The sequence below is a fragment of the Eptatretus burgeri genome, chromosome 15 (assembly GCF_056783735.1).
Source record: "Eptatretus burgeri isolate ZD-2024b chromosome 15, Ebu_testis_v1, whole genome shotgun sequence".
NCBI lineage: Eukaryota > Metazoa > Chordata > Myxini > Myxiniformes > Myxinidae > Eptatretus > Eptatretus burgeri.
In genome coordinates this window covers 57,971,294-57,998,314 of record NC_140975.1, presented here as the reverse complement: position 1 = coordinate 57,998,314, position 27,021 = coordinate 57,971,294, and the positions used below count along the sequence as shown (strand labels likewise).

The 27,021-nt window shown below is 45.5% G+C and overlaps 1 protein-coding gene across 6 annotated transcripts in view; it reads right to left on the bottom strand.

The window, feature by feature from the left end:
• Nucleotides 1-27,021, bottom strand: part of LOC147012262 (solute carrier family 35 member F3-like) — a 39,292-nt gene extending 12,271 nt beyond the window's left edge. The window contains exons 1-3 of one of the 6 annotated variants that reach the window (XM_085856156.1): nucleotides 17,302-17,534; nucleotides 15,059-15,139; nucleotides 13,979-14,312 (exon numbers count right to left, since the gene is read on the bottom strand). In XM_085856156.1, the coding sequence (XP_085712282.1) occupies nucleotides 13,979-14,312; nucleotides 15,059-15,065 (341 nt within the window). In that variant the 5' untranslated portion in view covers nucleotides 15,066-15,139; nucleotides 17,302-17,534. Of the gene's footprint in view, nucleotides 1-13,978; nucleotides 14,313-15,058; nucleotides 15,140-17,213; nucleotides 17,542-26,362 lie in introns of those variants that run through there. The other 5 variants (XM_085856157.1, XM_085856155.1, XM_085856158.1 and 2 more) reach the window with 5 other exon arrangements.

Here is a 27,021-nt window from a genome sequence, read left to right as displayed (position 1 = left end):
TCCAACTTAGGTCATTGGCTATAAATTTTTTCAATAACACTTCCCGATATTCGAAAAAAAAATCGATAAATCGATATCCCTTATGGCATTTTCCATTCAAATCCACTCAAGTTTAAGGCCTACAGGGGACGCAAATTTCCACTTTGCCCCGAGCGCTGTTTACCTCCGCTCCAAGCTGTTAGGGTTAGGGTTAGCTACCCTAACCCTAACAGCTAACCCTAACTGCTAACAGCTATTCAGGAAATTTGCAAGAAAGCCCGAGCAATGCCGGGCATTACTACTAGTGTATATGTATATATATATATATATATATATATATATATATATATATATATATATATATATATATATATATATATATATATATGTTTCATGGTTGCTTTATGCAGCTTCTTTGGCTATAAGAGCATGGGAGAAATCAATTTACATATTTATATATATAATAATATCCACCTGGGTTTAATTGATTAGTTGAGAGCTAATTGGTTATTCCTTCCACTCACAGGTGATAGATGTGGGTGGGTCTTCGTTTATCATTTATATATTGACTGCTTTTGATGTTTACACATGGTACATGCTTGGGAGCCTCATTGGTATGCATCTCCATCTGCACTGTCGCTGATGATTCTCCAATAAGCAATGAAACTGGTCCAGCAGCTGAGGAGGTGTGTAGCATTGGGATCTCACATGTGTACTATTTGTGAATGTCTTTACAGCCGTGAAGGAACTCTGGGGTTTGAAACAGCAAAGGGCTTACCTTGGGTAGCCTTTCATGGATGCTTTATGCCGCTTATTTGACTCGAAGAACATGGGAGGAGTCTATATGTATATATAAAGCTCTTCCAAACCACTGATTCACTGACTGACTGACTGACTGACTGACATTAAAGACCGGGACCTTCCTGGTAACGTAGAAAGCTGGAATTGTTTGTGCCGTCAGACATCGAAGCTGGTACACTAGAATAAAAATCACAGAATCGTCAGACAACATCCATAAATTAAAATATAAATAAATGCATTTTTTTAATGCAGGTGAGCAACGTGAGACAAAGGGAAAACAGCAATTTTGTGTGCCAACGGACATCGAAGCTGATATACCAGGAAAAATCACAGAACCGTCGGAAAGCATCTGTAAATAAAAACATAAATAGATGAAAAATGAAATGCATCTGAGCCACCATGGTTCGTTATTCCAATGTGTAAGCCTATCCCGCTGGTGTGTGTGTGTGTGTGTGTGTGTGTGTGTGTGTGTGTGTGTGTGTGTGTGTGTGTGTGTGTGTGTGTGTGTGTGTGTGTGTGTGTGTGTGTGTGTGTGTGTGTATAGAATTATATAGTCGCGGCTCTGACAGCCAAGGTTAACCCCCCCCCCCCCGACCCAAACTGTAGTGGCGGACGGTCATACCTCTCCCTTGGAGGCCTACAGCCGAAACTCTGAGATTAATGTGTGCGTGGGGGAAAACAGTTGAGCGCTGCACCAGGACAGCACGAGGGGGGGTTTATACTCGAACCCCACAACAAATAGATGGATACAGCTTCTAAAAATGAACACATTTAATGAAAATAGACGAATATTTAAAAAAGACAATAATAAATCAAATAATAATAAATACGTGAGAGAAATCAAACTCTAAGTCAAGGTGCCTCTACACACAGACCCAAATACAGACAAGGGGGAATGAAACAAAAGAAAATCCCTCTTTTATTCTTGCACTTAGCTTTGCCCAGAGATGGTCTTTGTGGTACTTGGAATCAAGGCGCTTCTATTTGCACATTCGGATGCGCGAAAAATGGCACCGAGCTGCTCCCTCGTAGCAGGAATGTTCGTCAGACAATTAGTGAGCGATATTCAACACCAAGGCTCAGAGATTCCGTGCAGCTGTTTCGTGCGTCAATCGTCCTCACCGACCTGCTATTTGTCACATACGAGGCTCGAGGTCCGTTCCTCATGACCCAACCAAGCGCCAAAGGCCAGCGTCTTGCTTCACCACACGAGTCAATTCTCCACAGCACGAATATGAGAACCGTGCTGTCTTCTTCATGCGTCAAAGGAAAGCCAGCTGTAAAGCCATGTTCTCACAGGCCATCTCATAGCTATGTTCTCTCTCAACCGCATGCGTCCTTCGCTCCACAGTCGTGTCTTCCTCACACTGACCTGAGTGCGTGCACTCTCTCGATCTCTCAACTCCGACTGACATCGCCGAACCACCGTTTCCTCCTCCGGGGCATGGCTTGCTCACACGAAACCCGGGAAGGCAGGGCCTCCGCCCGCTCGGCTAGAATCTGACGTCACGCCCATCAATCATTAGCCTCCGGGGCGTGACTTGGCCGCAGTCACCCTTGGAGGTCGGGCTTCTGCCTGCTCGGCACGTTTGCTTGTTTATTAATTATCATGGTTTTGGTGATAAAAACATAGGGAAAAGTCACAGGGGGGCAAGTACATACTGGGGGAACTTATTCTTTATCCCTATCTAATTAACACCACACCACTCCCCCGTGTAGTGACACATACCACTTAATTAAGCTCACAGTCTCCCTACATAATACAAAATTATACATTGACATGTCTCCTACACGTCCACGGACCAAACAATTCCATTCAATCCTCACTTCCCTATTAAATTCCTCCATCTACCCCCACAACCGTAACAATATATATATATATATATATATATATATATATATATATATATATATATATATATATATATATATATATATATATATATATATATATATATATATATGACGCCATGTGACTAAATATCGATTAATGATGTACTGTTTGAAGTCAATTGCACCCTGATGACATGTACCTCAAAGACCCCAAAGACCCTGAATTAATTACATAACTTACTATTTGGAATGTACCTTTTAAACCTTTCAACCGTTTAGATTGCTGAGACCCCTTCAACCTTTGAAGACCCTTTAAGACCCCCACTACCCTTAAGACCCCTAAAGACTTCTAAGACCCTGAAGACCGCCAAAACCCTTCATGACCCCAAAGACCCCTATGACCCTTTAGACCACCAAGACCCCTTAAGACTCCAAAGACCCGTAAGACCCTTACGACCCCAAAAGCCTGTCAGACCCCTCAGACCATTTAGACCCCAATGCCCCAAAAGACCCTGGAGATCCCAAAGACCCTTTAAGACCTCAAAGACGCTTATGACCATTTAGACCCCAAAGGCCTGAAAGACCCCAAAGGTCTGTCAGACTCCTCAGACCATTGATACCCCAAAGACCCTGAAGACAGTTAAGATACTTAAGACAATTTAGACCCATGAAGACACTGTAGATACAGATACACAATGTCAGTACAATTTTAAAACATTTATTGAACAAACAAACAGACTATATGTGCCAGCACAGGAGATCCTGGACAGAAATTTAGTCCAGACCTCTCCACATAACCGGAGAATCTTCGTCTTTATATAGTTTCCAGTAAGACACAGTTTTTAAAATAATTTTCTGACACTGACGCCAGTTCGCCCGGTCTTGACAATTTCCAGGTGAACCTTATCTTCAGTCTTCTTTGACAGCTCCTGCTTAAATGGTTGGAACACATATTCAAACCCAGACATATTAATCGCACAGAATGCTGGAATGACGTCAAAAGCCAACTCTAATGGCCATTAAAACAAGTTTCCATCTTATGTAGGTTAAAAGTCAGTCTGCTTCTCCCAAAACTGGTAAGATATATAATCTTGAAGTGACCAGAGCACCTGTACATTTTATTAAGTCCACATTCCAACTCGTTTGTGTCTTCCATACAAAATTCTCAAGATAGTTCCACATGACAGGCAATTCTTCTTTATATTCAACTTGCTGGCAAAGTTCAACCTGTTTACACATTTAATATACAGGTGATCTTTCCATACAGAGGAGAAATATAATTATGTTAATTCCAAATGGATACATACTTAAAACATCATATCATATTTGAGTCCATTTATTTCAGGATTAATATATTTTATTTAAATATCAGGTTTTAATAATCATTTATTTATTTATTTTATCATCCCCAAACCCATCATGAGAAAATATTTCTACAACACTTTAGACTCGAACATCCTTTACAACACCTAAGACCCTTTAGCCACCTTTAGATCCCATCACCGTTGAGAAATTTGTTCCCTTTAGACCCCCAGAACCTTAAGACCTTTACACCCCTAAAGTCCCTTTGACCCCGTAGACCTTAAGACTATTTTGACCATTTACAACCTTCAGATAGATTAGACAGCTTGGACCATTGACTGTTCCAAGCTTTCAATCACTTAGACTGTTTTAGACCCTTTTTACATGCATGAGAGATTAGACCCTTTCGAAACAGGTCAGGTCAGGTATGGAAGCATGCGCCAGAGCAGTGCGTCACTGTGTCGACTTTCCGCTGGTACTCCAGGGGCCTCCGTCTGGCCATCCACCAGGCAGATGCCTGGCCCATCCCCATCTCCTTGAGATGCTGATCAACCCACTGCAACCACGAGGCATGTGGTCAGCCCATTGACCTCCTCCACTCACAAGGTTCCCTGGCTGAGAGAATCTGGTCAGCGGGATCAGCATCAAGAAAACAAGCCACATGTCCATACAGCTGCAGCTGATGCTCACAGACTATCCAGGTAACAAATCTCATTTGAGTCTCTCTCAGCAACCGCTCATTGGACACAAAGTCCGACCAGCGATAGCCAACAATTCTCCAAAGAGACCTCATACCAAAGAAATTAAGTCTCCATCTCAGATCCCTGAACAGAGTCCAGGTCTCACATCTGGAGAGCAAGACTGGAAGCACCAAGGACCTGAAGACTCAGACTTTCGTCCACCTGCACAGGTACCGACAGCACCACACACCATGATCCAGTGAATCCATAACTCCCCGACCCATATGTTTAATGACATCTGGCTCACAGCCAGCAGAGACATGAATATCACTGCCAAGGTAGGTGAATCTCTCCGTGACCTCAACATCCTCACCACAAACAGGTACAGAATGTCTAGAAACATCCAAGATGTCTTAAAAAGCCTGGATTTTAGTTTTGACCCAGGAAACCCATTATCCCAGTGGCTCTGACTTCTCATTCAGCACCTTGAGGGCCCCCCAAAAGGATATCCAGTCTCTGCAAAGATGATTGCATCATCTGTGAAATCAAGGTCAGAGATCCTGACATTCCCAAATGATAAACTGCAGCTTGACCTCTATGACATCCTCTCCAGAATCCAGTCCATACAAATGCTGAAAAGTGTGGGGACCAGTTCACACCCCTCACAAACTCCAACAACAACTGAAAATAAGTCAGAGATGGTACCACCACATCTCAAAGCACTTTCAGTACCAGAGTATAGTTCAGACATCAGATTTATCAGTTTTGGTGGCACCCCACGAAGACCAACAATCCTCCAGAGGGCATCTCGATTCACTGAACTGAACACTTTGCAGAGATCAGCATAGGCTGCAAGTAGCCTCTGCTGAAACTCACCTCTGCATTCGGTGAGGACCCGAAGAGCAAGGATACGGTCAATCATTGAACTCTTTGGTGTAAAGCCAGACTGCTCTGGGCACTGGTGCTCAAGCAGATGGTGGCGAACCCGATCAAGAATTATCCAAGTAAAGACCTTGCCCAGATGAGAGCAAAGTCTCCCCTTGGTAGTTGTTGCAGTCTTGGCGATCACCCTTCCCTTTCCAGAGAGGGACAAACAAGGCCCATCTTCCAGTCAGTTGGGATGATGCCTGTGTTCCAGATAGAGCACAGTACTGCATGCAACACCACAAGTACAGCATTTCCACCATCCTTGAGAAGTTCAGCATGGATGTCACAGATTCCAGGAGCTTTACTCCATTTCAACCAGTTTTCCGCAGTCTGTGTTTCCACAAGTGAAGGTGGATCGCAGTTGATTGGAGGGTCAGAAATTGGGATCGTAACACCCCTGACATCCAACTCAACAGCTGGTGGATCAGCCTGGTACAGGTGCTCAAAGTAACCGGCCCAGTGGGCCTTCATTTCGGACTCCTCTGTCAAGAGCCCACCACCCAAAGCTCGAACTGCAGTACACCGAAGGATGGGCTTGGAGGAATGCAATGCACTAATTCCCCTGTAAGCAGGACGAGAATCACCTGAACAAAGCTGATGCTGTACTCCCTCACAGATTCCTCGCACATAGGCCTCCTTGTCCACCTTCAGCGCACGTACAGTTTTATGCCTCAGCTCCCTGAACAGCTCAGCTCTGCCATTCAGCCTGGCCCTGTGATTCTGGTTAATGATATCCAGTGTCCTTTGAGAGACAACATTCTTTTTCGCCCTACAGTGAGTTCCAAGACATCCACTGACGACATCAAGGATGGTGGTCTTGAAGGCACTCCACAACTCTTCAGGATTCCCCAATGCACCATATCCCTAAATCCCCACTCAGCCTGGTCGCAAGCTCCTCAACTACCCTCTCATCCTTGAGCTTGCCAACATCCAGCCTTGGCTGGGATGGTACCATTCTCCCGGATTTTAGCTGCAACTTCAGAGTTGCTTCCACAAGCCTGTGGGCGGTATTGAGGAACTGAGCACTCCGGTAGACCCTGCAATACTGGATCATTCTCCAGCGACCATCAACGAGCACATGATCAATCTGCTTTGCCACAACACCAGTGTTGAAATACCAAGTCCAGCGATGAGCCTGTTGGCACTGAAACCATGAACCAGCCACTCTAAGTCCATGACTTCTTGCAAAGTCAACGAACTTAGTGCTATCCTGGTTCACATTTCCAAACCCATGGGAACCAACACGCGTCTCAAAACCATCCCAATCAGTTCCAGTCAATGCATTGAAATCCCCCAAGACTAGAAGAGTATCTTGCCTGGGGCATTGATCAATTGCAGACTCGAGCATAGCATAGAATGCGTCCTTCACGGTGAGATCACTCGCCTCAGTCAGAGCATATACAGAGACCAGGGAAATGACACCCAAGGAGTAACGAATCCTTCATCTCATAATACTGTTGGGGATTTTCACCCGTTCGGCATGCGGGCGACCGCCTTAAGCTAAATTGTGGCCGCGCGCGCCCACCGAACGAGCAATCTAGTCGCAGCTTTTCGGATAAACGCCGAAACCCAGCTACGGGTGTTGTTAACCACACTATAAATCAGCCAACTCTTCTGTCCGCGCTACAGGGTCGATCGCCGAATTGTCGATGTACCTAATTATTCGCGCAGACAGAAATGCCGGGGATTTACACCTCAACGGAGCCTGCACGAAAACGAGCCGCATTAAGCAGCTCGTTCCATTTGCGATTGCCGAGCGGTTTTATATCACCAAGCCCCGCCGGACCAGATGTACGTTTTATCGGCTATTAATCAGCCAGCTATTTATTCCGAACGCAATTATGGCAGTCAATGGTAGGAAAGGACGCAATGAGCAGGTGACATTTCAACAATGGGGACATTTATTTCAAATGCACATATGCAATGAATGGGGGGGGGGGAATGGGGGACATGACACGAGCAAAAACCTACAGCCGATATCTATTTATTATGTACATGCACTTACAACAATTCTACTTTAGGATAAGGCACCACAGACTCCTTATGCAAAACCCCCAGAAAAGAAGGATAGAACTGGGCTCGTAAGCCTTTAATGTTCCTCGGAGCTGGGATGACCGAAGGAGCTCCGCGAGGCCGCGCAGGTTACCTTTGTCGCCCTTGAGGCGACTCGATGGTCTTTTTGTTGGCGACCCTCCATATGTCTCGGTTGTCAAAGCGGCAGCTGTTGTAACAGCGGCTTGGTTGGTCCAGGGCCGAGCAGCGCGCCCGACTCTCCACGGCCGTCTCCCGACCCTGGTCTCCAGACCCGAACTCCACTTGACTCCACCAGCTCTCCACTCGACTGGACTCACCAACTCGACTCCACTCACCCACTCTGCTCTCGGCATTCGAACGCGGCCCTTTTATCGGGTCCGGGGCATCCGCCCCTCCCTTCTCGGCGCGCGGGGGGGAAATCCTAGGAGTGATGGAGTTGTTTTTCTTCGGAGCATACTTTTTGTAACCGTCACTTTTGTTTACCCGTTCTGAGGGACCCGCCCCAACCGTCAATCCTGTTTTCGTCCCAGAATATCGGGGCGGGAGTTGTTGAGTTGTTCTTTTTGGTTGTAGAGATGTCGTGGTTATAAACTTTGTGGCGTTGTGGTGGAGGTGGCGTGGTTGTGGAGTTTGTTGGCGTTTTGGTGGAGGTGGCGTGGTTGTAGAGATGTTGTTTGTGGAGATGTTGGCGGTTGTGGAGAAGGTAGTGAGATGTTGGCGGTTATGGAGAAGGTGGTGAGATGTTTGCGGTTGTGGAGAAGGTGGTGAGGAAATGTTTAAAATAATGATAGGAAAGAATAACAGTACCTCAAAGGTTCACAGCCCGGCACACGAATAATTCCCATTATACATCGGTGGGGAAATCTAACCTGGACACACACTTATCGACATAACTGATCTTCGGGGAACCTGAATGGTGATCTGTGAATTTCCATAACCGTAACAATACATTCGTTGACCGGTGTTACCTCAATTATCATTGGAGTCAGCTTTTTGGACACAGCTACAGCAACTCATTGGGCATAGTCATCAGAGTGACGAGACCAATAGTAGGTGCCACCACCCGCTATGATCGCACCACTATCCGGTCTCCAAACCTCAGAGTGCTGCAATACTAATGTTCAAACGCTTGAGCTCAGATGACAACAGACAGGTGATCAGTCTCTCTTCAGAATAGGACATTCCAGGCACGCACCCGAAGGGTCTGCCTCAGATTAACCCAGGGAGTCTGGTGGATGACACCTCAGCACCACCTCAACACACTACCGCAATCCGATTCGGGAAGGTTACTCCATGGTTTTCCTCCTATAATCAAAGAGTGGGGGTCCCGAGGGCTTTGTGCCAATCCCATCATCCGGTGAGCTTCCCTGCAAAGGGCAGCTGCAGAGGAGGTGCCCCCACAGAGTGGGTTTTCTATTTTCTTTGTATTTCTCTTGTGTTTTGCAGAGTGAATTGTTTTACAGTGGCTATAGTGCAAATACTGCCACCAACCTCCAAAAAAAAGTAACCCAACTGCAGTAGAACATCCGCAGACACAGTTGGGCACTAGATGTGGATGGCCATTGGCTCTTACCACTTTTTGACAGGTTTTGTTTTTAATCCTGCTGGGTGTCCAAATCCATACACCCTCTTCACCAGGAAACCTGATGTGGGAGATGGTATAATCATCTATAAAACAGGTTAATACAGGTTTACATGGTACCCGCAGCAAGTCACAGATCTAATCTTGCCTGACCTTTCGACTCCTTTGACACGAACAACTGTTGGAATGTACCCTTTAGACCTCCAGACCATCTTGAATCTTTAAAGTGCACACCACCCCAAAGAACCTTAAGACCCCAAAGAACGGTAAGACCCCTCAGACTCTTTAGACCCCAAAGACCCTTAAGACCCTTTAAGACATTGAAGGTAAATATATCGATAGTTTTCTGGCAAAATACAGACTATACTTTTTTCTGTATCTGGAAACCCCTTTCAGAGGTCAAGCTGTCTCACTCTTCTCTCCAGGACTTCAAGTAATAATGCACTGCCATCTCTTGTCATTCCTAATTGTCCCATGATCTTGATTGCTCCCATTAACCCTTCCTAACCCAACCATCTTACTTGCTAGTTTCAGTGATTCCTTCCCTCCTCCTTCTCCTCTTTTCCTGTTTGTTCAATCCCTTGACGTTTGTCGCAGTCAGTTATGCCATGCTCTTCCATGAGCCTCCCTCCTATAAAGAAAAATAATTAAAAATGAAAAGAATGGCAAGGCATCATTTGTGGTTTGACTTTAATGTACATACTTTTAACTGGCTTGTAAATTCATCATTTATCGACAAGTCTGACAAAAACACTGAAAACTTTTATATCTTTAACGACCTCACACAGCACATTAAAACACCATACATACAGTTACGTGTGTGTGTGTGGAGGGTTGTGGGGAGGGAGACCCTTAGTTAAAAGGGTTAATATAGCATGGTCCATGTGCTCGAGTAGGATAGACAATTTTCCATTGTAAACAGGGACATGTTGGCCTAATTCATCCTGAAGTTATGTGCACCTAGGAAGGCAGTATTACAGATAGAGACTAACTTCAGGTTAAAAATGTGAATTGTTTACACATTTCTGTCAGGCATGGTCAGGCAGGGATGGGAATTAAGGGAGGGATGGGAGGTAAGCGAGTGTAGGACTCTTATAGCGCTGCGCATATAGACCGATGAACCTCCCACGGGGAATGCCCTGATAAATATCAAGTGATGTCGGCCCGGCATCAGGACCAGCGTGCTATTGACAGTGGTCAAATTGGGCAGTGCGGATGCCCCGCCCAGAGTCATAATTGGGTGACCAATCACCAGGCTGGGCATGGGCTGGGAGGCATGCTAGCAGGTGGGCCCAGGTGTGGGGGAGGGTGGACAGAGATGAAACTGGAGAGCGTAGGTGTAAAGAACCAGAAAATAAAGAGGAGGAGCACTATGGCCAGTTAAAGAGGGCTATTGGCAGCCAGGTAGAGTTTGTGTGAAAGAGTGATGCAACATTGTCAGTGAGCCTGGAGTCCATTTCAAATCCCTCTGGTGAGGTGCAGCATGGAGATCGTGCTGGTGCGTGTGGGACGATAACTACAAGCCAAGACTGCAGAATGTCTCCCAAAATCCTTGCCTGTTCCCCATTGTTTCAGTATGAGTGTGCGATTTGGCACCATAAGGAGTACAGTTTTCTTGTAAAATAAGTTCATGTCATCCCATTCCCTATTTTTTTCATTTATTTTTGTGTGCGGGATTTGTCCAAGTATATTCCAGAACGGTCCAATGATCGCCCAAACATTCCAGATTTATTCTCAACACCACGCCCCACCTCTAACAAAGACTATTACTGCACCACTTGGCTCTTCTGACCACCAGATATCCATTCTTTTTCACCATACCAGCTCCAAATCCCACTCCCACCAATGCATCTTTTGGCACTTCACTGCTGATTGAAATGGGGAGCAACCATTTTACTCAGAATATCCAAGGAAAGACACAATTTTCTCCAGGTTCCTCTTTCACTGCTGCATCAATAATTGCAGGGCATTCTCCTGCGTATGACCTTGTATCTATAGCATGCCATAAAGTCAGGTAGACTTTCATCTCAAAAATGGTTTCATCACCAATCTTTTGTATCATACAAAATCTCTGTTTCAATGCTTGTAAGTCTGCCCCTTTTGAACAATCCCAGATTGCTAATGTCAAAACAAGTTAAGACTGAAAACCTCTCGAGCAACAATATAATTCATTCAACAACTGATGTCAGATAAGTTGGCCTCTTGACCTTTGGATAGTTGTTCCTTCTGCTCCTTGACCAAACATATTTTCCGCAACTTCTGTGAATCTCCCTTTCCTCCACTCGTCAATGCAGACAGCTTCGTCTGCAGTGATCCCAAGTCCAAAGCCAACATATTCAGAGTCCTATTTGCAGATAACTCAACTACAGTTGACAGTGGCAAACCTTCTCTCAGTTATCCTGCCAAAGCTATGAGTGTGCCACACGTTATCTTCATTACTAGAAATGTGCGACAACCCCTTTTGGCACTTGACATCATCATCATCATCATCATCCTCATCATCCTCATCATGTACCATGTCCTGTGCAGAGTGTTGGTTCTGCCGAAGCAGATATGAGACTACAAATCTGGTAGGGTCACCACTCCAACTCAGGAAGTCAGAGCAGGAATCTATAATTTGGTCATGGTACCAGCAATTGCTCGCCTACTCTTTGCGAAGGACACCATGGAACATTTAATGTCCGCCAACTAATACCGGCAGATGGGACACCTGTTTAATTTCCATCGAAGGGACGGCACACACTTTGATGAATCACCCTTCCTGTGAAACACCAGGGTGACAGTTTATAACTGGATCGGGATTCGAACCCAGGCAATACAGCTTAGAGGCGAGTATGTGTACTTGTATGCCATCCTGCCAGCCCACTTCACTTTAATAAAGCTAAATGGTGGACCTGAAGAAGTTCCTGCGATAATCTTGAAAAAATGTGCCCCAGGACTAGCTCCTTTCCTTGTTGAGTTTTTCAACTTATCCAACTTCTCCGACATCCATTCCTAATCATTGAAACATGCTTGTGTTTTCCCAGAACTAAGGCAGACAAATCTTTGGATACCACTAACGACTGCCCAATAGCTCTTATGCCAATGATCTCTAAGCTCATGGAAAACATCAACAAGCAACTCCTTTTTCACATTGAGTCTACCTCTCTGCTCAAGGACCACCAATACAGCTTTCACAAGCTAGGTCTGCTGGTGACTTGCTGACCTTTGTTACTACTTGTGATCTTCAACTCTCAAATCCTTTGGGGAGAGCCAAGCAGTTCAGACATAACGAAAGTATTTGACAAGGTTTGGCGTAAAGGCCTTCTTGCCAAACTGTTTACATTGAGTATTAATCCCACTTTGATCACCTGAATCTATGGCTTTCTCTCCAAACACTGTGTGTATGATACAAGTGTTTACATACAAGTCTTTCCAAAAGTCTCCTTTTCAACTCTGGTGTACCCCAAGAACTCATCACCTCCTGTATAACTGCTTTTCATCAATGACCTTCCGTCTGTCACACTCAACCCTATCCACTCCTTTGTTGATGACTGCACAATCCACTCTTTACCTGTTACAAATTGCAGGTAGTCTTCTCCCAATGACTTGCCACTGACCCATTCATAGCTCCAAACTCACTTAATGCTGAATTTGAATCCATCTTTAAGTGGGGATCAGATAAACTTGACTCAGAGGAAAAGTTCTGAGGAGAACAAATTGTTGAGGTGGTCATCCTGCCTGCCTGCCTCTGCCTGCTTTTGTCACCTTGTGTCCGTTTGTCGACCTGCCCATATGCTTCATCTCCTCATGGTCCTGGTCATCGTTTCCTCATCGTCCCCTCATCGCCTGCTCGTCCCCGCTACCACCAGAGCCGAGTCCCCCAGTTTTTGTTCCTTTTCCCCGTCAGTGACTGAGTCTGGTGTGTGGTGCCATCATTTTTATTCACATTGTACATAATTACTTATTATCGATTCCGTGTCCCCCGTTCTTCCCCACAACTACCCGCCATCGTATCCCTCCTCCGATCAATCACCCGCCATCATACAGCTCGGTTTCTTTTTATTGTGCTTCGAGAATAAACCCGTTGGTTTTAAAAGCTTTAAGGTTCTGGTGTCTCTCCTCATGACCCACGCACTCATTGTCCGCTATTAATTCAGAACGTCTCCGCAGGAGTTAAGCCACTCGGAACATCATGGGATTTTACCCTCACGCCGCGACGAGCTCGACACGAGTTGACCCGTCGATGCTGCAGTATTTTATAAATCTAGTCAGCTCCTTACTCTTCACAAAACCCAAATTATTTCCATGATGGAATACTGCTCTCACCTCTGGGCAGTGCTCCTATCCTCCACATTATTGAGCACGTCCAGGCCAAAACCATCAGAATGATTGACAACATCTTGCTTCCCAATAACCTTCAACCTTTGGCTCACCTCCGAGCAATTTAATCACCGTGCTCGTTTTATCATGACTACCCTGGTTGCTGTTCAGCAGAATTGGCAAGCATCATCCTTTCTCCAATGGTTCACTCATGACAAGTTCACATGGTCTCTGCACCTCACCTATACTGTCATCATGCATACTCAGAGAACGCAGCGACATGCAACTTCTTTCATTTCCCATACAGATAGTTATGACTATAAAATGATTTACCCTCAGTTTTTCCTTCGACCTGCAATCTCCAACTCTTTTTGTCTCAGCTTAACAGATTTCTACTTTTTTTTCCTTTCTTTTTTTTTTTTCATTCTTCAGTTGTAGGGGGCCACCAACATCCCTACGGGCCTGATCCATGGTTGCAATGAAAAACAAAATCTCGTTTTACATCATTTTGAATAAATGAAATGCTATCCATCCTCACCGATATTGCTGGATAATCCCAGGCCACTGGCTTCCTCGACTCACAGCAACCACACCTGCTGCACCATGATACAGTGGAAACACCAGCAAATTTGCCGAGGTGGCAAGCCATGCTGTGAGGAAGGCCGGCGGGGGCTTGATGTCCGACCCTGGCGACTGTCCAAGCTCGCTGACCCCCAGCCAAGAAGCTGAGACTCCTGGTAAAAGCACGAACGCCCAAAGGGTGCGGTGCCAAGACGTGGCACAACTCACGTTGGATTCCAACTCATCACCCTTCAATGAAAGGTTGCCATTGTTGTCGGTTTCACGGCTCTCACCAACAACCATTCCAGAATCTACAACACAAAATGGATTGCAACATTCATATCGTTCCAGGAGAAGGACAAGGATTTACTAGTCACCGTTAAATTGCACACCAACCAATTGCCTTCCAGAATGTTTGAAATTCAGAAAGATCGACTCGCATGATTTCACTTCCAGTCAAGCAAACATGCCCCAGTAAGATGACCGATTATGCACTTACACTGAAACTGAAATTTCTCATAATAAAGTGTTGCTTGCTATTTATGCGACTGGTAGTCAAAATTTGTAATTTTATTTTCCTAATTCATCATGCTGACATCTCTGGCTACAAACAAGCTCATATTTACAAAGGCAGAATGCGAATCTGAAAAGTACTCCACTTGGCAGAAAGATCAAGCAGATGCTACGCTCACGAGGTATGATGGCGGCCCAGTGATAAGGATGCTCGACCCACATCCCAGAAGTTACCTATTAGACCAGCAGTATCAAGGATCATTTGTGTTCTCAGTTTCTGAAAATAGCTTATCACATGGAAATGATCATGCCATAATGACATCCTCATTAAAACCTTGGCCTATTAATGACCTGGGGAAAAGGGATACAATTTGCCTGCTCAATCTGATCTTTTCTACAAGCAATTCCATTGCACACATTATGGTTGACCTCTCTGTACCAAGCAGGTAAAAAATGCAACATTTCAAATCAGCACTCGTGTCCACTCGTAATAACTTATCTTCGATATAAATTACAGTCTAAGTTGGTGCACAGTGCTGCAGACCTGCCATGTTTGTGCTTTGATGCTAGATGTGTGGTCACTGCCAGACGTGACGATGTAAGAAGGACGACGATGTATTCAGCACTGGAAGTGTAGCACGAAGTGAGGCAGAATGATTTATGTGGACAGTGAAATAAAGGAGACCGGACAGTTGAAGCTTAGAGAGGTTAAGGGTGTACTGGTAAAATCGTTTCTGGCTCAATTATTACCTCTGGGAATTTGGCTTCAATGAATATTTAAAATCAATCCTGCCAACACATTTAACGACATTACGTCAAGAGAATCTAATTTTATATGTTGATCAGTTCGATGGAACCTGCAAAAGACAAACTCCACAATTTAGTTGCACCAACTCTAAATAACTGACCAAATAAACCAACACGAAGCTCAACAATTAACGCACAATAATGGGGCAACAGTTTCACAATGGATGAAGAAGCAACAACTCCAAAAATTGACGAAGAGGCAACAACTCCACAATGGATGAAGAGGCAACAACTCCAAAAATGGACGAAGAGGCAACAACTCCAAAAATGGACGAAGAGGCAACAACTCCACAAATGGACGAAGAGACAACAACTCCACAAATGGACAAAGACGCAACAACTCCACAACGGATGAAGAGGGAACAACTTCACCACGGACGAAGAGGAAACAACTCCTCAACTGACTGACGGGTACCAACTTCGCAATGCACCGACAACTCCGCAAGGGACCGACGACCTACAACTTCGCAACGGACCGACGGCCTACAACTCCGCAACGGACCAACGGCCTACAACTCCGCAACGGACCGACGGCCTACAACTCCGCAACGGACCGACGGCCTACAACTCCGCAACGGACCGACGGCCTACAACTCCGCAACGGACCGACGGCCTACAACTCCGCAACGGACCGACGGCCTACAACTCCGCAACGGACCGACGGCCTACAGTTCAACTCTGCAACAGACCGATGGCCTACAACTCCACAACGGACCAACGGCCTACAACTCCGCAACGGACCGACGGCCTACAACTCCGCAACGGACCGACGGCCTACAGTTCAACTCTGCAACAGACCGATGGCCTACAACTCCACAACGGACCGACGGCCTACAACTCCACAACGGACCGACGGCCTACAACTCCACAACGGACCGACGGCCTACAACTCCACAACGGACCGACGGCCTACAACTCCACAACGGACCGACGGCCTACAACTCCACAACGGACCGACGGCCTACAACTCCACAACGGACCGACGGCCTACAACTCCACAACGGACCGACGGCCTACAGTTCAACTCTGCAACGGACTGACGGCCTACAACTCCACAACGGACCGACGGCCTACAACTCCGCAACGGACCGACGGCCTACAACTCCTCAATGAACCGACAGCCGACAATTCCATAATGGACCAACGTCCTACAATTTCACAATTGACAGATTTCCTACAACTCTAAAATTGACCAACCACTCCAAAAATGATAAAACTGACCGACAACTCCAAAATAACCAACAACTCTACAATCGACTGATGGCCTACAACTCCAAAATGGACCTACAACTCCAAAATCGACTGATGGCCTACAACTCCAAAATAAACCAATTTCCTCCAACTTCAAAATGGCCCTACAACTCCACAACTTCACAAAAACCTTCAAATCCAAAATCGACTGATGGCCTCCAACTCCAAAAAGGACCCATTTCCTACAACTCCACAATGGATCTACAACTCCACAATGGACGTACAATTCCACAATGGACGTACAACTCCACAAAAACATACAACTTCACAATGGACCTACAACTCTACAATGGACCTACAACTCCACAATAATCTACAACTCTACAATGGACCTACAACTCCACAATGGACGGATGGCCTACCATACTGGATGAATAGGTATTTCAGAGTTCCTCCCGATTATTCACCCCAAGCCTGATCCAAATCCCCACCCCCGCTCACGCAGCCAAGTGAATATCGCTCGTTCACCAAACAACAACTCTTGTCCAGACATTGTCGGGTGCTGTGCGATCCACTGGGAATGATCAACAATAATCAGGCTTAACAGCTGCTGGCTCCCACAGCACGAAAGTACAGTTACAACAACAAACATCCGAACGAAGCTTCGGCTTATGCAGCAGTGAACACAACGAAATTCGAACCTGTGACCGTGCACCTTTACACGGTAAAACACCTGTGACCGTGCACCTTTACACGGTAACGTTCCCGCCCGCGCCGCCGCTCCCTCACCATCCGCGCGGGTGAGCGACAGTACGGGGGTGCTGCAGGCGCTAAGTGGCGCCACTCGGGCACTGTGCTTTTTCATGTCACGCCGTGCTGTGCCGTCTCTCGGAGCGCCAGATCACGCGGTCGAAACGAAACGCCGCAAGACCTCCATGCTCCACCTTCCTGCTTGGCTCCTCCCGGAGGGTATCCCCGCGCTCAACACACAAACAAGCGGCACGCTTCCCCAAACTCCCCCCTCCGCTTCATCCTATGTTTGAGACGTATACATTTATGGAGTAAGGGCGAGAGGGGTGGGGAGCATTCCAACAACTGGGCAGGGAATGAATTGGAGGTACAGTGGCATCTTGTTGGTGAAGACGCTGCACTGGCATTCCGAGAGGTTGTGGGTTCGAATCCAGGTCCAGGCGGCGGCACTGTCAGGGATTCGGCTTCTTAAAGCTCGAGGAAGTGAAGTTGTTTTCAGAACCATCACGTCGCTACTGGATTGTCGATGAAAAAAACAAAAACCCAGCTGGCCCATTAATGACCTTCAGGGGTGTCGGTGAGAAATTCTGCCTGGTCCAGGGTGTGTTTCGTCAACAAGCGGCTTGCTATCGCTTTCCAAGCCGGTCGTTCCTTATTAACCGCTTTGTTAGCTGCTCGGCAAGTGGAGCAAGTGATTAAGAGAGGTGGGTCCTTCGTCATGTTCGTGAAAATAGCCACTGTAGTCGGATTCAAAACGATAAACAACAACCGATGAAAGGTTCAGAGGCATACCCTGTTATGTGTTATCATCATCTATCCTACTAGTGCATGCCCGTACGTGCGTGGCCGTACGTGCAAAAAAAAGAAAAAGAAAAAAAACTTTCAAACCACGTGCCAGAAACAACAACCACACAGGCCATTCCTTCGCTCTCGCATGCCCGTACGTGCATGGCCATACGTGCGTGCCCGTACGTGCGTAAAACAACAACCACACAGGCCGTTTCCATACCCACCTTAAGAGTGATCCGAAGTGGAGGCACATACTCAGGTCCCCAGTGTCAATGGTGATGTCATATCGAACGAAGAAGAAGAAGAATTGTGACGTCAATCGTGCAAAAAAAAAGAATTGTGACGTCAATCGTGATGTCATAGCACTGTGTCCTGTCATTGGTTGGCAAATAAAGGGCCGTAACTTGGGAACCGCTTGTGCAATTAATATCAAACCTTGAAAAGGCACATCTAGAGGTCCCCAGCAATATTCCTGGCAAGTTTCAATTAGATCGGACCAGGGGTTGTTGAGAAACGGCGGTCGCAGACACACATACAGACACACAGAGATTGCTGGAATTATAGATAGACAATAAAAAATGAGCAATTGGACATTGCAGACCCTCGCCAGGACTTGTTTTGTGTGGTGTATTTTGTGTGGCGTTTGTGTACTGGAGTGTTACGTCATTAATAAGAGACATGACTCGAACTACCACTTTATAACTGCTGGCAGTGAGGACTGTGTACCAAGACATTCCGCTTTGATCGGACACCTGACCCTGACCAATGACATTTGTTATTATTATTCATTATTCAATTGAATTTAGAATGAGATGAAAATAAATTAAATTCAAATCAAATGGAAGACCAAATAGGTAGTCCTGCATTGGAGTAATCAGAAGGAACCTGGACAGGCAAAAAGCAAAGATGAAGTCATCAGGAGGAACCTGGATAGGATTCACATTTCAGCTGCTTCTCCTCTACCCTCAAACCCATCCAGGTACAGCCAAGTGAACCTTGTTCAAAAAAGAAAAACAACCCATATCAATTAAATAATTCTGGCTGCCAGACCTTGTGTCCGATGAAGTTGAAATTTAAAACATTTATTCCCCATCACTACTCGACAACAATTGTGAAGTTTCACGTCGATTGATTACACGGTCCAGAGAAAACATTATTAAATATTTTTCTTAAATCCAATACGGCTGCCAAACCATGTGACATCAATTATTCCTTGACAAACTTGTACACGCATGCCTTGGGGAACATTTGTGTGAAGTTTCCCCTCAATCTGTTCAGCTGTTTTAGAGAAGTAGATTTTTATGTTTTAGGGTAAATCCAAAATGGCTGCCGAATCACGTGACTGATGACATCATCAAAAAAATTTCTGTGGACCATTTTATCCTGAGATGACCCTCAAAAATTTTCATACTCATCAGATGTAGCGTTCTGCATATGCAATTATGACGTCATAACGAAGGCACCTATGACGTCTTAAATTAAAAAAAATCACCCTCATTCCCCATGAGGAATACTTGCTTCGTGCCAAGTTTCAATTTTTTCCTTGGTGCGGTTTCAGAGATACAGAGGTCCAAAGATTTTTCTGTTTTTCCAATACGGCTGCCACACCACATGACACATGACATCATAATTATCATGAAAACAATCGACATGAGTAGTCACACAAATGGTGAAAATTTTGTCTCGATCTGACAAGCGGTTGCGGAGAAAAACACGAAAGTTCTGTGCGGACAAACAGACAGACAAAGAAATTGACAAACAAACAAACAGACAAACAAACAGATAAGCAAACAAACAAACGGGCCCAAATGCAATACCCTCTTGGATTTACCTCTAAAAATACACCACTCAAAAGAAGTCCTGGCGAGGGTCCGCAATCTCTGATTGCTCTTTTTCTTGTTCAAAAATGTTTTGGGCCAGATATGTTCGCGTGGATCAGGTATTATGGAGGGGGGGGTTGGAGGTGGGTGCTCTACCGAGTGCCCTTCTAGTTTCACAATTTTTCCTGACTGTTTTTTCTTCAAAATTTTATTGCTATTTTTTCACTATTTTCCTGGACTTTTTTTTTTTACACCAATGCCTGATGTTGGCTTAGCGGTTAGGGTGGTGGATTGGGATCCTAGAGCGGTTAGGGTGGTTGGCTTGGGATCCTAGGGTCCTGAGTTCAAGCCCCGTTGTCCGCTGAATTAACACCAGGGAGTTGATTTCTGAAGTTGGTGAAATGAGTACCAGTGTACTCGTAATAGGGGCACTGCATCAGTGGTATATCCGTGCCCCTAACCAATGATGCAACCAGCAGCCAAAAGGCTGTACACAAAGGGGAGGGGTATTGATGGATTAATTAAAAAATCTGGTATTGGTGTAGCACAAGCATAATGGGCCGAATGGCCTCCTCCTGCACATAATTTCCTTGTAATGCTTGTAAAGTGGTTGCTATTTTTCCCCGATTTTGTTCAAAAACTGCCTATTTAAAATATATTTTCTCCTGTTTATTTCCTATTGTTTTTTTTTCAAAACTGGCAATTTAAAATCTGTTTTTCACCTGTTTTTTGCTATAGCCTGGTGTTGGTTTCGTGGTTCGGGTGGCTAGCTTTGGATCCTCGGATTCTGAATTCAAGCCCTGTTTGCAATTGAATTAACACCAGGTGGGGTTGACTCAGCCTGTCATCCTTCCAAGGTCAGCAAAATGAGTTCCAGCATCCTGATAGAGGGGCACATCATCTGTGACACAGCTGCACTTCCAATTAATAATAGCTACTAACCAAACAGAACCTACCTATTTTTTTCTATTTATTTTTGTTCCAAAACTGGCTATTTAAAAAAAAAATTATCCTATTTGTTTTTTTCCAAAACTCGTTTTTTAAAATATTTTTTTTCATGTGGAAAAAAATAGGAAAAAAATTTTTGTATATTTTTTTCTCCTATTTTTTTCACAATTTTTTTTTTCTGACTGGGGTTTACACCCTTATATCTGCAGACCTTTTAGACCCCTTGAGACCCTTTAGACCCATTTAGTTGATATTTAGACCCCTTAGATCCCATAAAACCTTTGCACCCTTTGAACTGCTTAGACCCCTTGAGACCTTTTCAACCCGTTAGACACCTTAAGACTCCATAGACCTTTTAGACCTTTATACCCCTGTAGACCCTTTAGGCCCCTCACAACTCATGGAACTTATTACCGTGTAGACCTTTTAAGACCCCTTGACCATTTAAACCCTTTTGACTGCTTAGACACCTTAAGACCTTTTTTTTTTTTACCCTTTAGACCCCTTAGACTCAATCAGATCCTAACTACTATTGGGAACATATACCTGTTAGAGTTAGACCCTTAGAATACTTATAGACTCTTTGGAATGATCCTTTGGACCCTTTCAACATCTTAGACTACTTAAACCCTGTCAGCCTTTCGACCCGTTAGATCCTTTCAAACAAACACAAACAAACATCAAGAGTTTTCTTGCAATATCCAGACTATACTTTTTTCAGCAGATAATGCACAAACACTACCCACCCAGAGGTGGATACTCTGCTCGTATAATTGAAATGTGCATTTCATACTTTTATTGTTACTTCTACTTTTAATCCTAATTCTTCAACCTCTGCAAACATACAACCCCCTCCCCCCCCCCACCCCACTCCCGAAAATACACAATGGTAGGGTTTATAGATAAGCTGGGCAGGGGGTTCCTCCTTTTGGTTCCTCATTTATTTATATTTCTTTCCCTCTTCCTTGTACTCTGTAGCCTCTGCTAACACAATAAAATAGTTTGGGGAAGTTGTCACAAGAGGATCGAGTAAAACTGAATACGACGTCCTGGACAGCATTTGCTCGAGTAGCACAATAGCATTGTTTACATGGAGACAGCCGTGTTGTTAAGTGGTGCCGAGAACTCCATTACATTGGAGTGCTTGCCTGAGCTCTTTAAATCAAGCAAGCCGCTTGGCAAGCGGCAAGCAAACCGTTTGCTCACGGAACAGCTCCTGATCTAAATGAAATGCTCGTTTGCTCAGTCGGAGCGACTTGTTAACCTTCCATGATCAGTTCCACCCTCCTGTACTTGCAAGTTCAATAAATAACTAGTGATCATTGATCTGTTTTACATTTTATTTTTAACGTAAATACCACCCGTTGCTCCGCAGACAGGAATACTTCGAGGGGTGGGAAGAGAGACAGAGACAAAGAGAGAAAGAGAGAGGGAGAGAGGGAGAGAGAGAGAGAGGGAGAGAGGGAGAGAGGGAGAGAGGGAGAGAGGGAGAGAGAGAGAGAGAGAGAGAGAGAGAGAGAGAGAGAGAGAGAGAGAGAGAGAGAGAGAGAGAGAGAGAGAGAGAGAGAGAGAGAGAGAGAGAGAGAGAGAGAGAGAGAGAGAGAGAGAGAGAGAGGAGATGAGGACAGAGGGGAGAGAGAGAGGAGGGAGGGGAGTGAGGGTGAAGAGAGAGGAAGGAGGGGAGAGTAAGTATGGTAAGGAAGAGCAAGTGGGGAGAAGGGGGGCGGGGGGATGAGAGCTAGAAGTGGTGGGGGAGCGAGGAGGGAGGGCGAAGAAGGGGGGGACGTGGAAGAGGGGAGAGCAATAAAGGGAGAGAGTGAAGAAGGGAAGAGCGAGGAGGGGTGAGTAAGGAAGGGGGTGGGGGAGTGAAAGCAAAGGAACCCGGCATTGCCGGGCAATGGTGGGTCCCTCCCTCCTCCCTCCCTCCCTCCCATTCCCCTGCCTCCTCCTTCCTTTCACCCCACCCCTCCCTCAAGGCTCCCACCCCACCCCATCTTCTCCCTCCTCCCACCCCAACTCTTCCACCCCGTCCCCCACCTCCTCCCACCTCCACCCTTTCTCTGAATCTTCTCATCCCACCCAACCTCCCTCTGGACTCACACCGCTCACCTTACCCTCCCTCCTTCCACTGCCACCCTTACCCTCCCTCATCCCACTGCCACCCTTTCCATCCCACCTCCCTCCTCCACCCTTCCCCTCCCTCCTACAAACTGTTATTTCACCCTTGAGAGTTATGTTGTTAGATGAACAGTTAAGTTATCTGCATATCTATGTCTGGGTTGTACTATTTTCAGTTTTTGAACAAGAGGTCCCCTGACTCAGTCTTCACCTTCACCTCTTAACAAATCATTGTAAGAGTTATTTTTCACATCTGATACCATATTTGACAATCGTAGCTCACAGTCTCACTAATTATGGAGGAATCCGTGGTGATTAACCTTGGGAGTTGAGAGAAGTAAGGTCATAAACACGCCAACAGATCCCACCCGTCGCTTCGCTGAATATGGAGAAGGTGGGAGCAATGCCTTCCTTAAATAAATACGCTTGTGCGCTGAGTTATAAGAATCGGTAATTTCTTCACACTTCCAGATTTCACACCAGATTTCGACACTTATTTGGTCCACGAGATCCAATCCTCGAATCTGAACTCTGAATTCAATTATCTTCAGGGTTTTTCAAAAAAAGTGGACTATTTCAGCAGCCTTATATTCTGTCATTTCTAATGGCATACCATTCTCTCTTGCAGGTGATGGTGGTGGTGCTGGTATGCCATTTCTAACAAGTAGTCAGTCAGACCCTACGTAAACTATTGTGTTCACATTGGAACAAAAAGTGAAACTTGTGACTTTGTGGTTTGAGACAAAATCATACGTGCAGGTGCACTGATGATACTGTCAGTATTATAATATTTACACCCATAATTGACCTTCCAAGGAGAGCATTCAGTGGTTGGTGGAGCACTTCCAATCAATGGGAGCGTGAAAAATCAAAATAAAGGAAACCGTGGCCACCCACCAAGTGTTACCAAGGACCAAGGGAACATTAATCTTGTGAGAGATTCTTCTATTGAAAATCCTAAGAAATCCAACCATCAGTGTTCTCAAGAACAGGTGATCTCAGTCTCATCTGTGTGGTGCATTCTCACTTCTGAACTCAAGCTCTACCTCTACATCATAACTGTAAGGCATAAATTAACTCTGAATGACATGGCAAGCTGAGTAACAATGTGTGATTGGTTCAGTGACCGAATGGAAAGGTACCCATATTGGATCAACTCCTTGTGGTTCAGTGATGCAGCAAGCTTCCATTTAAATGGGGCTATCAACAATCACAACATCTTCTGGGGGTGCTGAGCCTCCTGAGGAGGTGTCTGAGATGTCTTTCAAGGGCTCCAAGTCCACTTGCTTCTGTGCATTGAATACCAGATGGTGTATGATGGGACCGTATTGGTTCAAGGACGCCAATGGTAAGACGGTGACAATCAACGGCGAGCGGTACCATGAGGTCTTATGCTGATTCCACTCTGATATCGCTCAACTACCCTCTCCAAACCAACTCAGACTTGCATGGTTTATGCAGGACGGTGCCCCACTCCACAATGCAGGTGAAACCACTGACTTACTCCACCAGCCATTTAGAAATCAGGTCATCAGCCTGGGCACAGCGCATGAGTGGGTGCCCCACGACCCAGATTTGAATCCATTGATTTTTATATTTTAGGGGGTGCTGCCAAAGGTCAAGTTTATCCCAAAAAACCTCGAACTCTGGCTGTCCTGAAGCAGGAGGTGGAGGACTACCATCAGGCTACCACTCCAGCCACGTGCAGATGAGTTGTGGAGAATTTTGGAGTCAGGACAAAAACCTGTTTGAACAGAGGTAGAGCACACATTGGAAATGTCAATTACAAGCAGTATAATGAGCGATTTGAAAATGGTATGGTGTATGCTTTCCATCAATGTATCACTGAACTTGCTACCTTTTGTAATTTTTCTACAATAAAACGTTCAAACTCTCCACTTTTTTTGAAACACCTGTACTTTAAATAGTCCTTTAGAGTAGATAGTGTTTCCAAGGCAAGGATTTTTGAGTAGACCAAAATGAAAATGGTGGCTTAGACCCCTGCGAGGTGAAGTTGGGTTGACCAAGGATAAGCCTTTCATGAAAGTGAGCCATTCATGATTATCTTCAAAAGGGGTGTTTAAATTCACCCAAATACACAATTTTTACGAATGAACTCCCTTGGAGTTCCCCTCGTATGCATGCAAAGTTGCGGGCCACTAGGTTTCATGGTTTTGGAGGAGACACACACACACACACACACACACACACACACACACACACACACACACACACACACACACACACACACACACACATACTGACTGACACACACTGACATTAACTGTATTATTACAGACTAGCAAATACCACCCGTCGCTTCACTGACGGTAATACTAAAGGGGGAGAAAAAGAGGGAAGAAGAGGGGGAGAGGGTGGGGGAGAGAGAGAGCGGGGAGAGTGGAGGTGGAGGGGAAAGAAGAGAGCAGGGAGGGGGAGTGAGGAGGGGTGGGGGAAGGGAAGGCAGACGTGTGGTGGAGCGTCAATTACGATACCGTCTCATCAAAATGATTCTGCATAGAATAACAGTGAAAATGGAAACAAAATAATGTCTGAAATCCATTTTCTACCGGTCATACTAAAAACACAGTCCGGAGACAAACTCCCATCCGGAGAGAAACTCCTGTCTGGACAAGTCCAGAGACAAACTCCCGTCCAGATATAAATACCGCCCGGATGCGTCCGGAGCCAAGCTGTCTGGAGGCTAACACTGCCCGGACACGTCCGGAGACAAACAACGCCTGGACGCGTCTGGAGCCAAGCTGGCCGGAGACAAACACTGCTCAGACACGTCCAGATGCAAACTCGTGTCCGGACATAAACACTGCCTGGACACGTCAAGAGACAAACCCTTCCCAAACAGGTCCAGAGACAAACACAGTCCAGACATAACCACCATATGGACATGTCCAGAGATGGAGAGAGAGGAAGAGAGAGGAAGAGAGAGGAAGAGAGAGGAAGAGAGAGGAAGAGAGAGGAAGAGAGAGGAAGAGAGAGGAAGAGAGAGGAAGAGAGAGGAAGAGAGAGGAAGAGAGAGGAAGAGAGAGGAAGAGAGAGGAAGAGAGAGGAAGGGGGGGTGAGAAAGGAGATGAGGGAGGAGGGTGCTGCACTGTATCGGGAGGGGGTAGAGCAAGGATGGGACAAAGAGAGAAAGAACGAGACAGAGACAGAGACAGAGACAGAGACAGAGAGAATTTGGGGAAGGGAAGTTAGCAGAGAGAATATGTTATGCTTTATGAACAACACACACACACACACACACACACACACACACACACACACACACACACACACACACACACACACACACACACACACACACACACACACACACACACACACACACTTGGCCGACATCGGCATTTTTTCGGGAATCGGGGGTTATTTCACAACTCACTCACAATGACGGAGCACGAACTACTCACTCAGAGTCAGGATGATGCAGCACAAACCACTCACTCCTCAGGGTGATGGAGCATGGACGACTCGCTGAGGATGAAAGAGCACGAACCACTCGCTCCAGGTGACGGAGCATGGACGAGCACCTCACGAATCCTCCGAAAAAAACATACAGACACAGATCTTGCAGACGCAATGGATCGACAGTTCCTCTGTGGGACAGGGTTCGAGCTCGAGCAGTAAATGCATTAAATCATATAGCTCAATGAAGCTGATTCATTTTGGCACGCTCCTAAATTTTTTGTTCACTCGATATAATTATCGAACAGTAGAAAAAGGTAAGTTTAATGTTTTGAAAATTTCACATTTTCTTGTCACTGGAGAAGGTGGGAACATAGCCTTGCTTGTTTAAAGTAAGGAGGTATATCGGCTCAGTTTCAAGACTCGTTATTTCTTTAAATTATGAGATTTCACAACAGATTTCAACACTTATTTAATCCGGACGATATCCGATCCTCAAAACCAAAATAATATTTCCATGATATACTTTGATTGAGATTTAATAGTCGATCGTGAGAGTCGATCGTGGAAAATGGCTCCAAGCTCCTAATTTGAAAACGATAGAACTTACAAAAGCGATCTACACAACGATTTGTAGACATTGGATAATATGAGTGAGGGAACT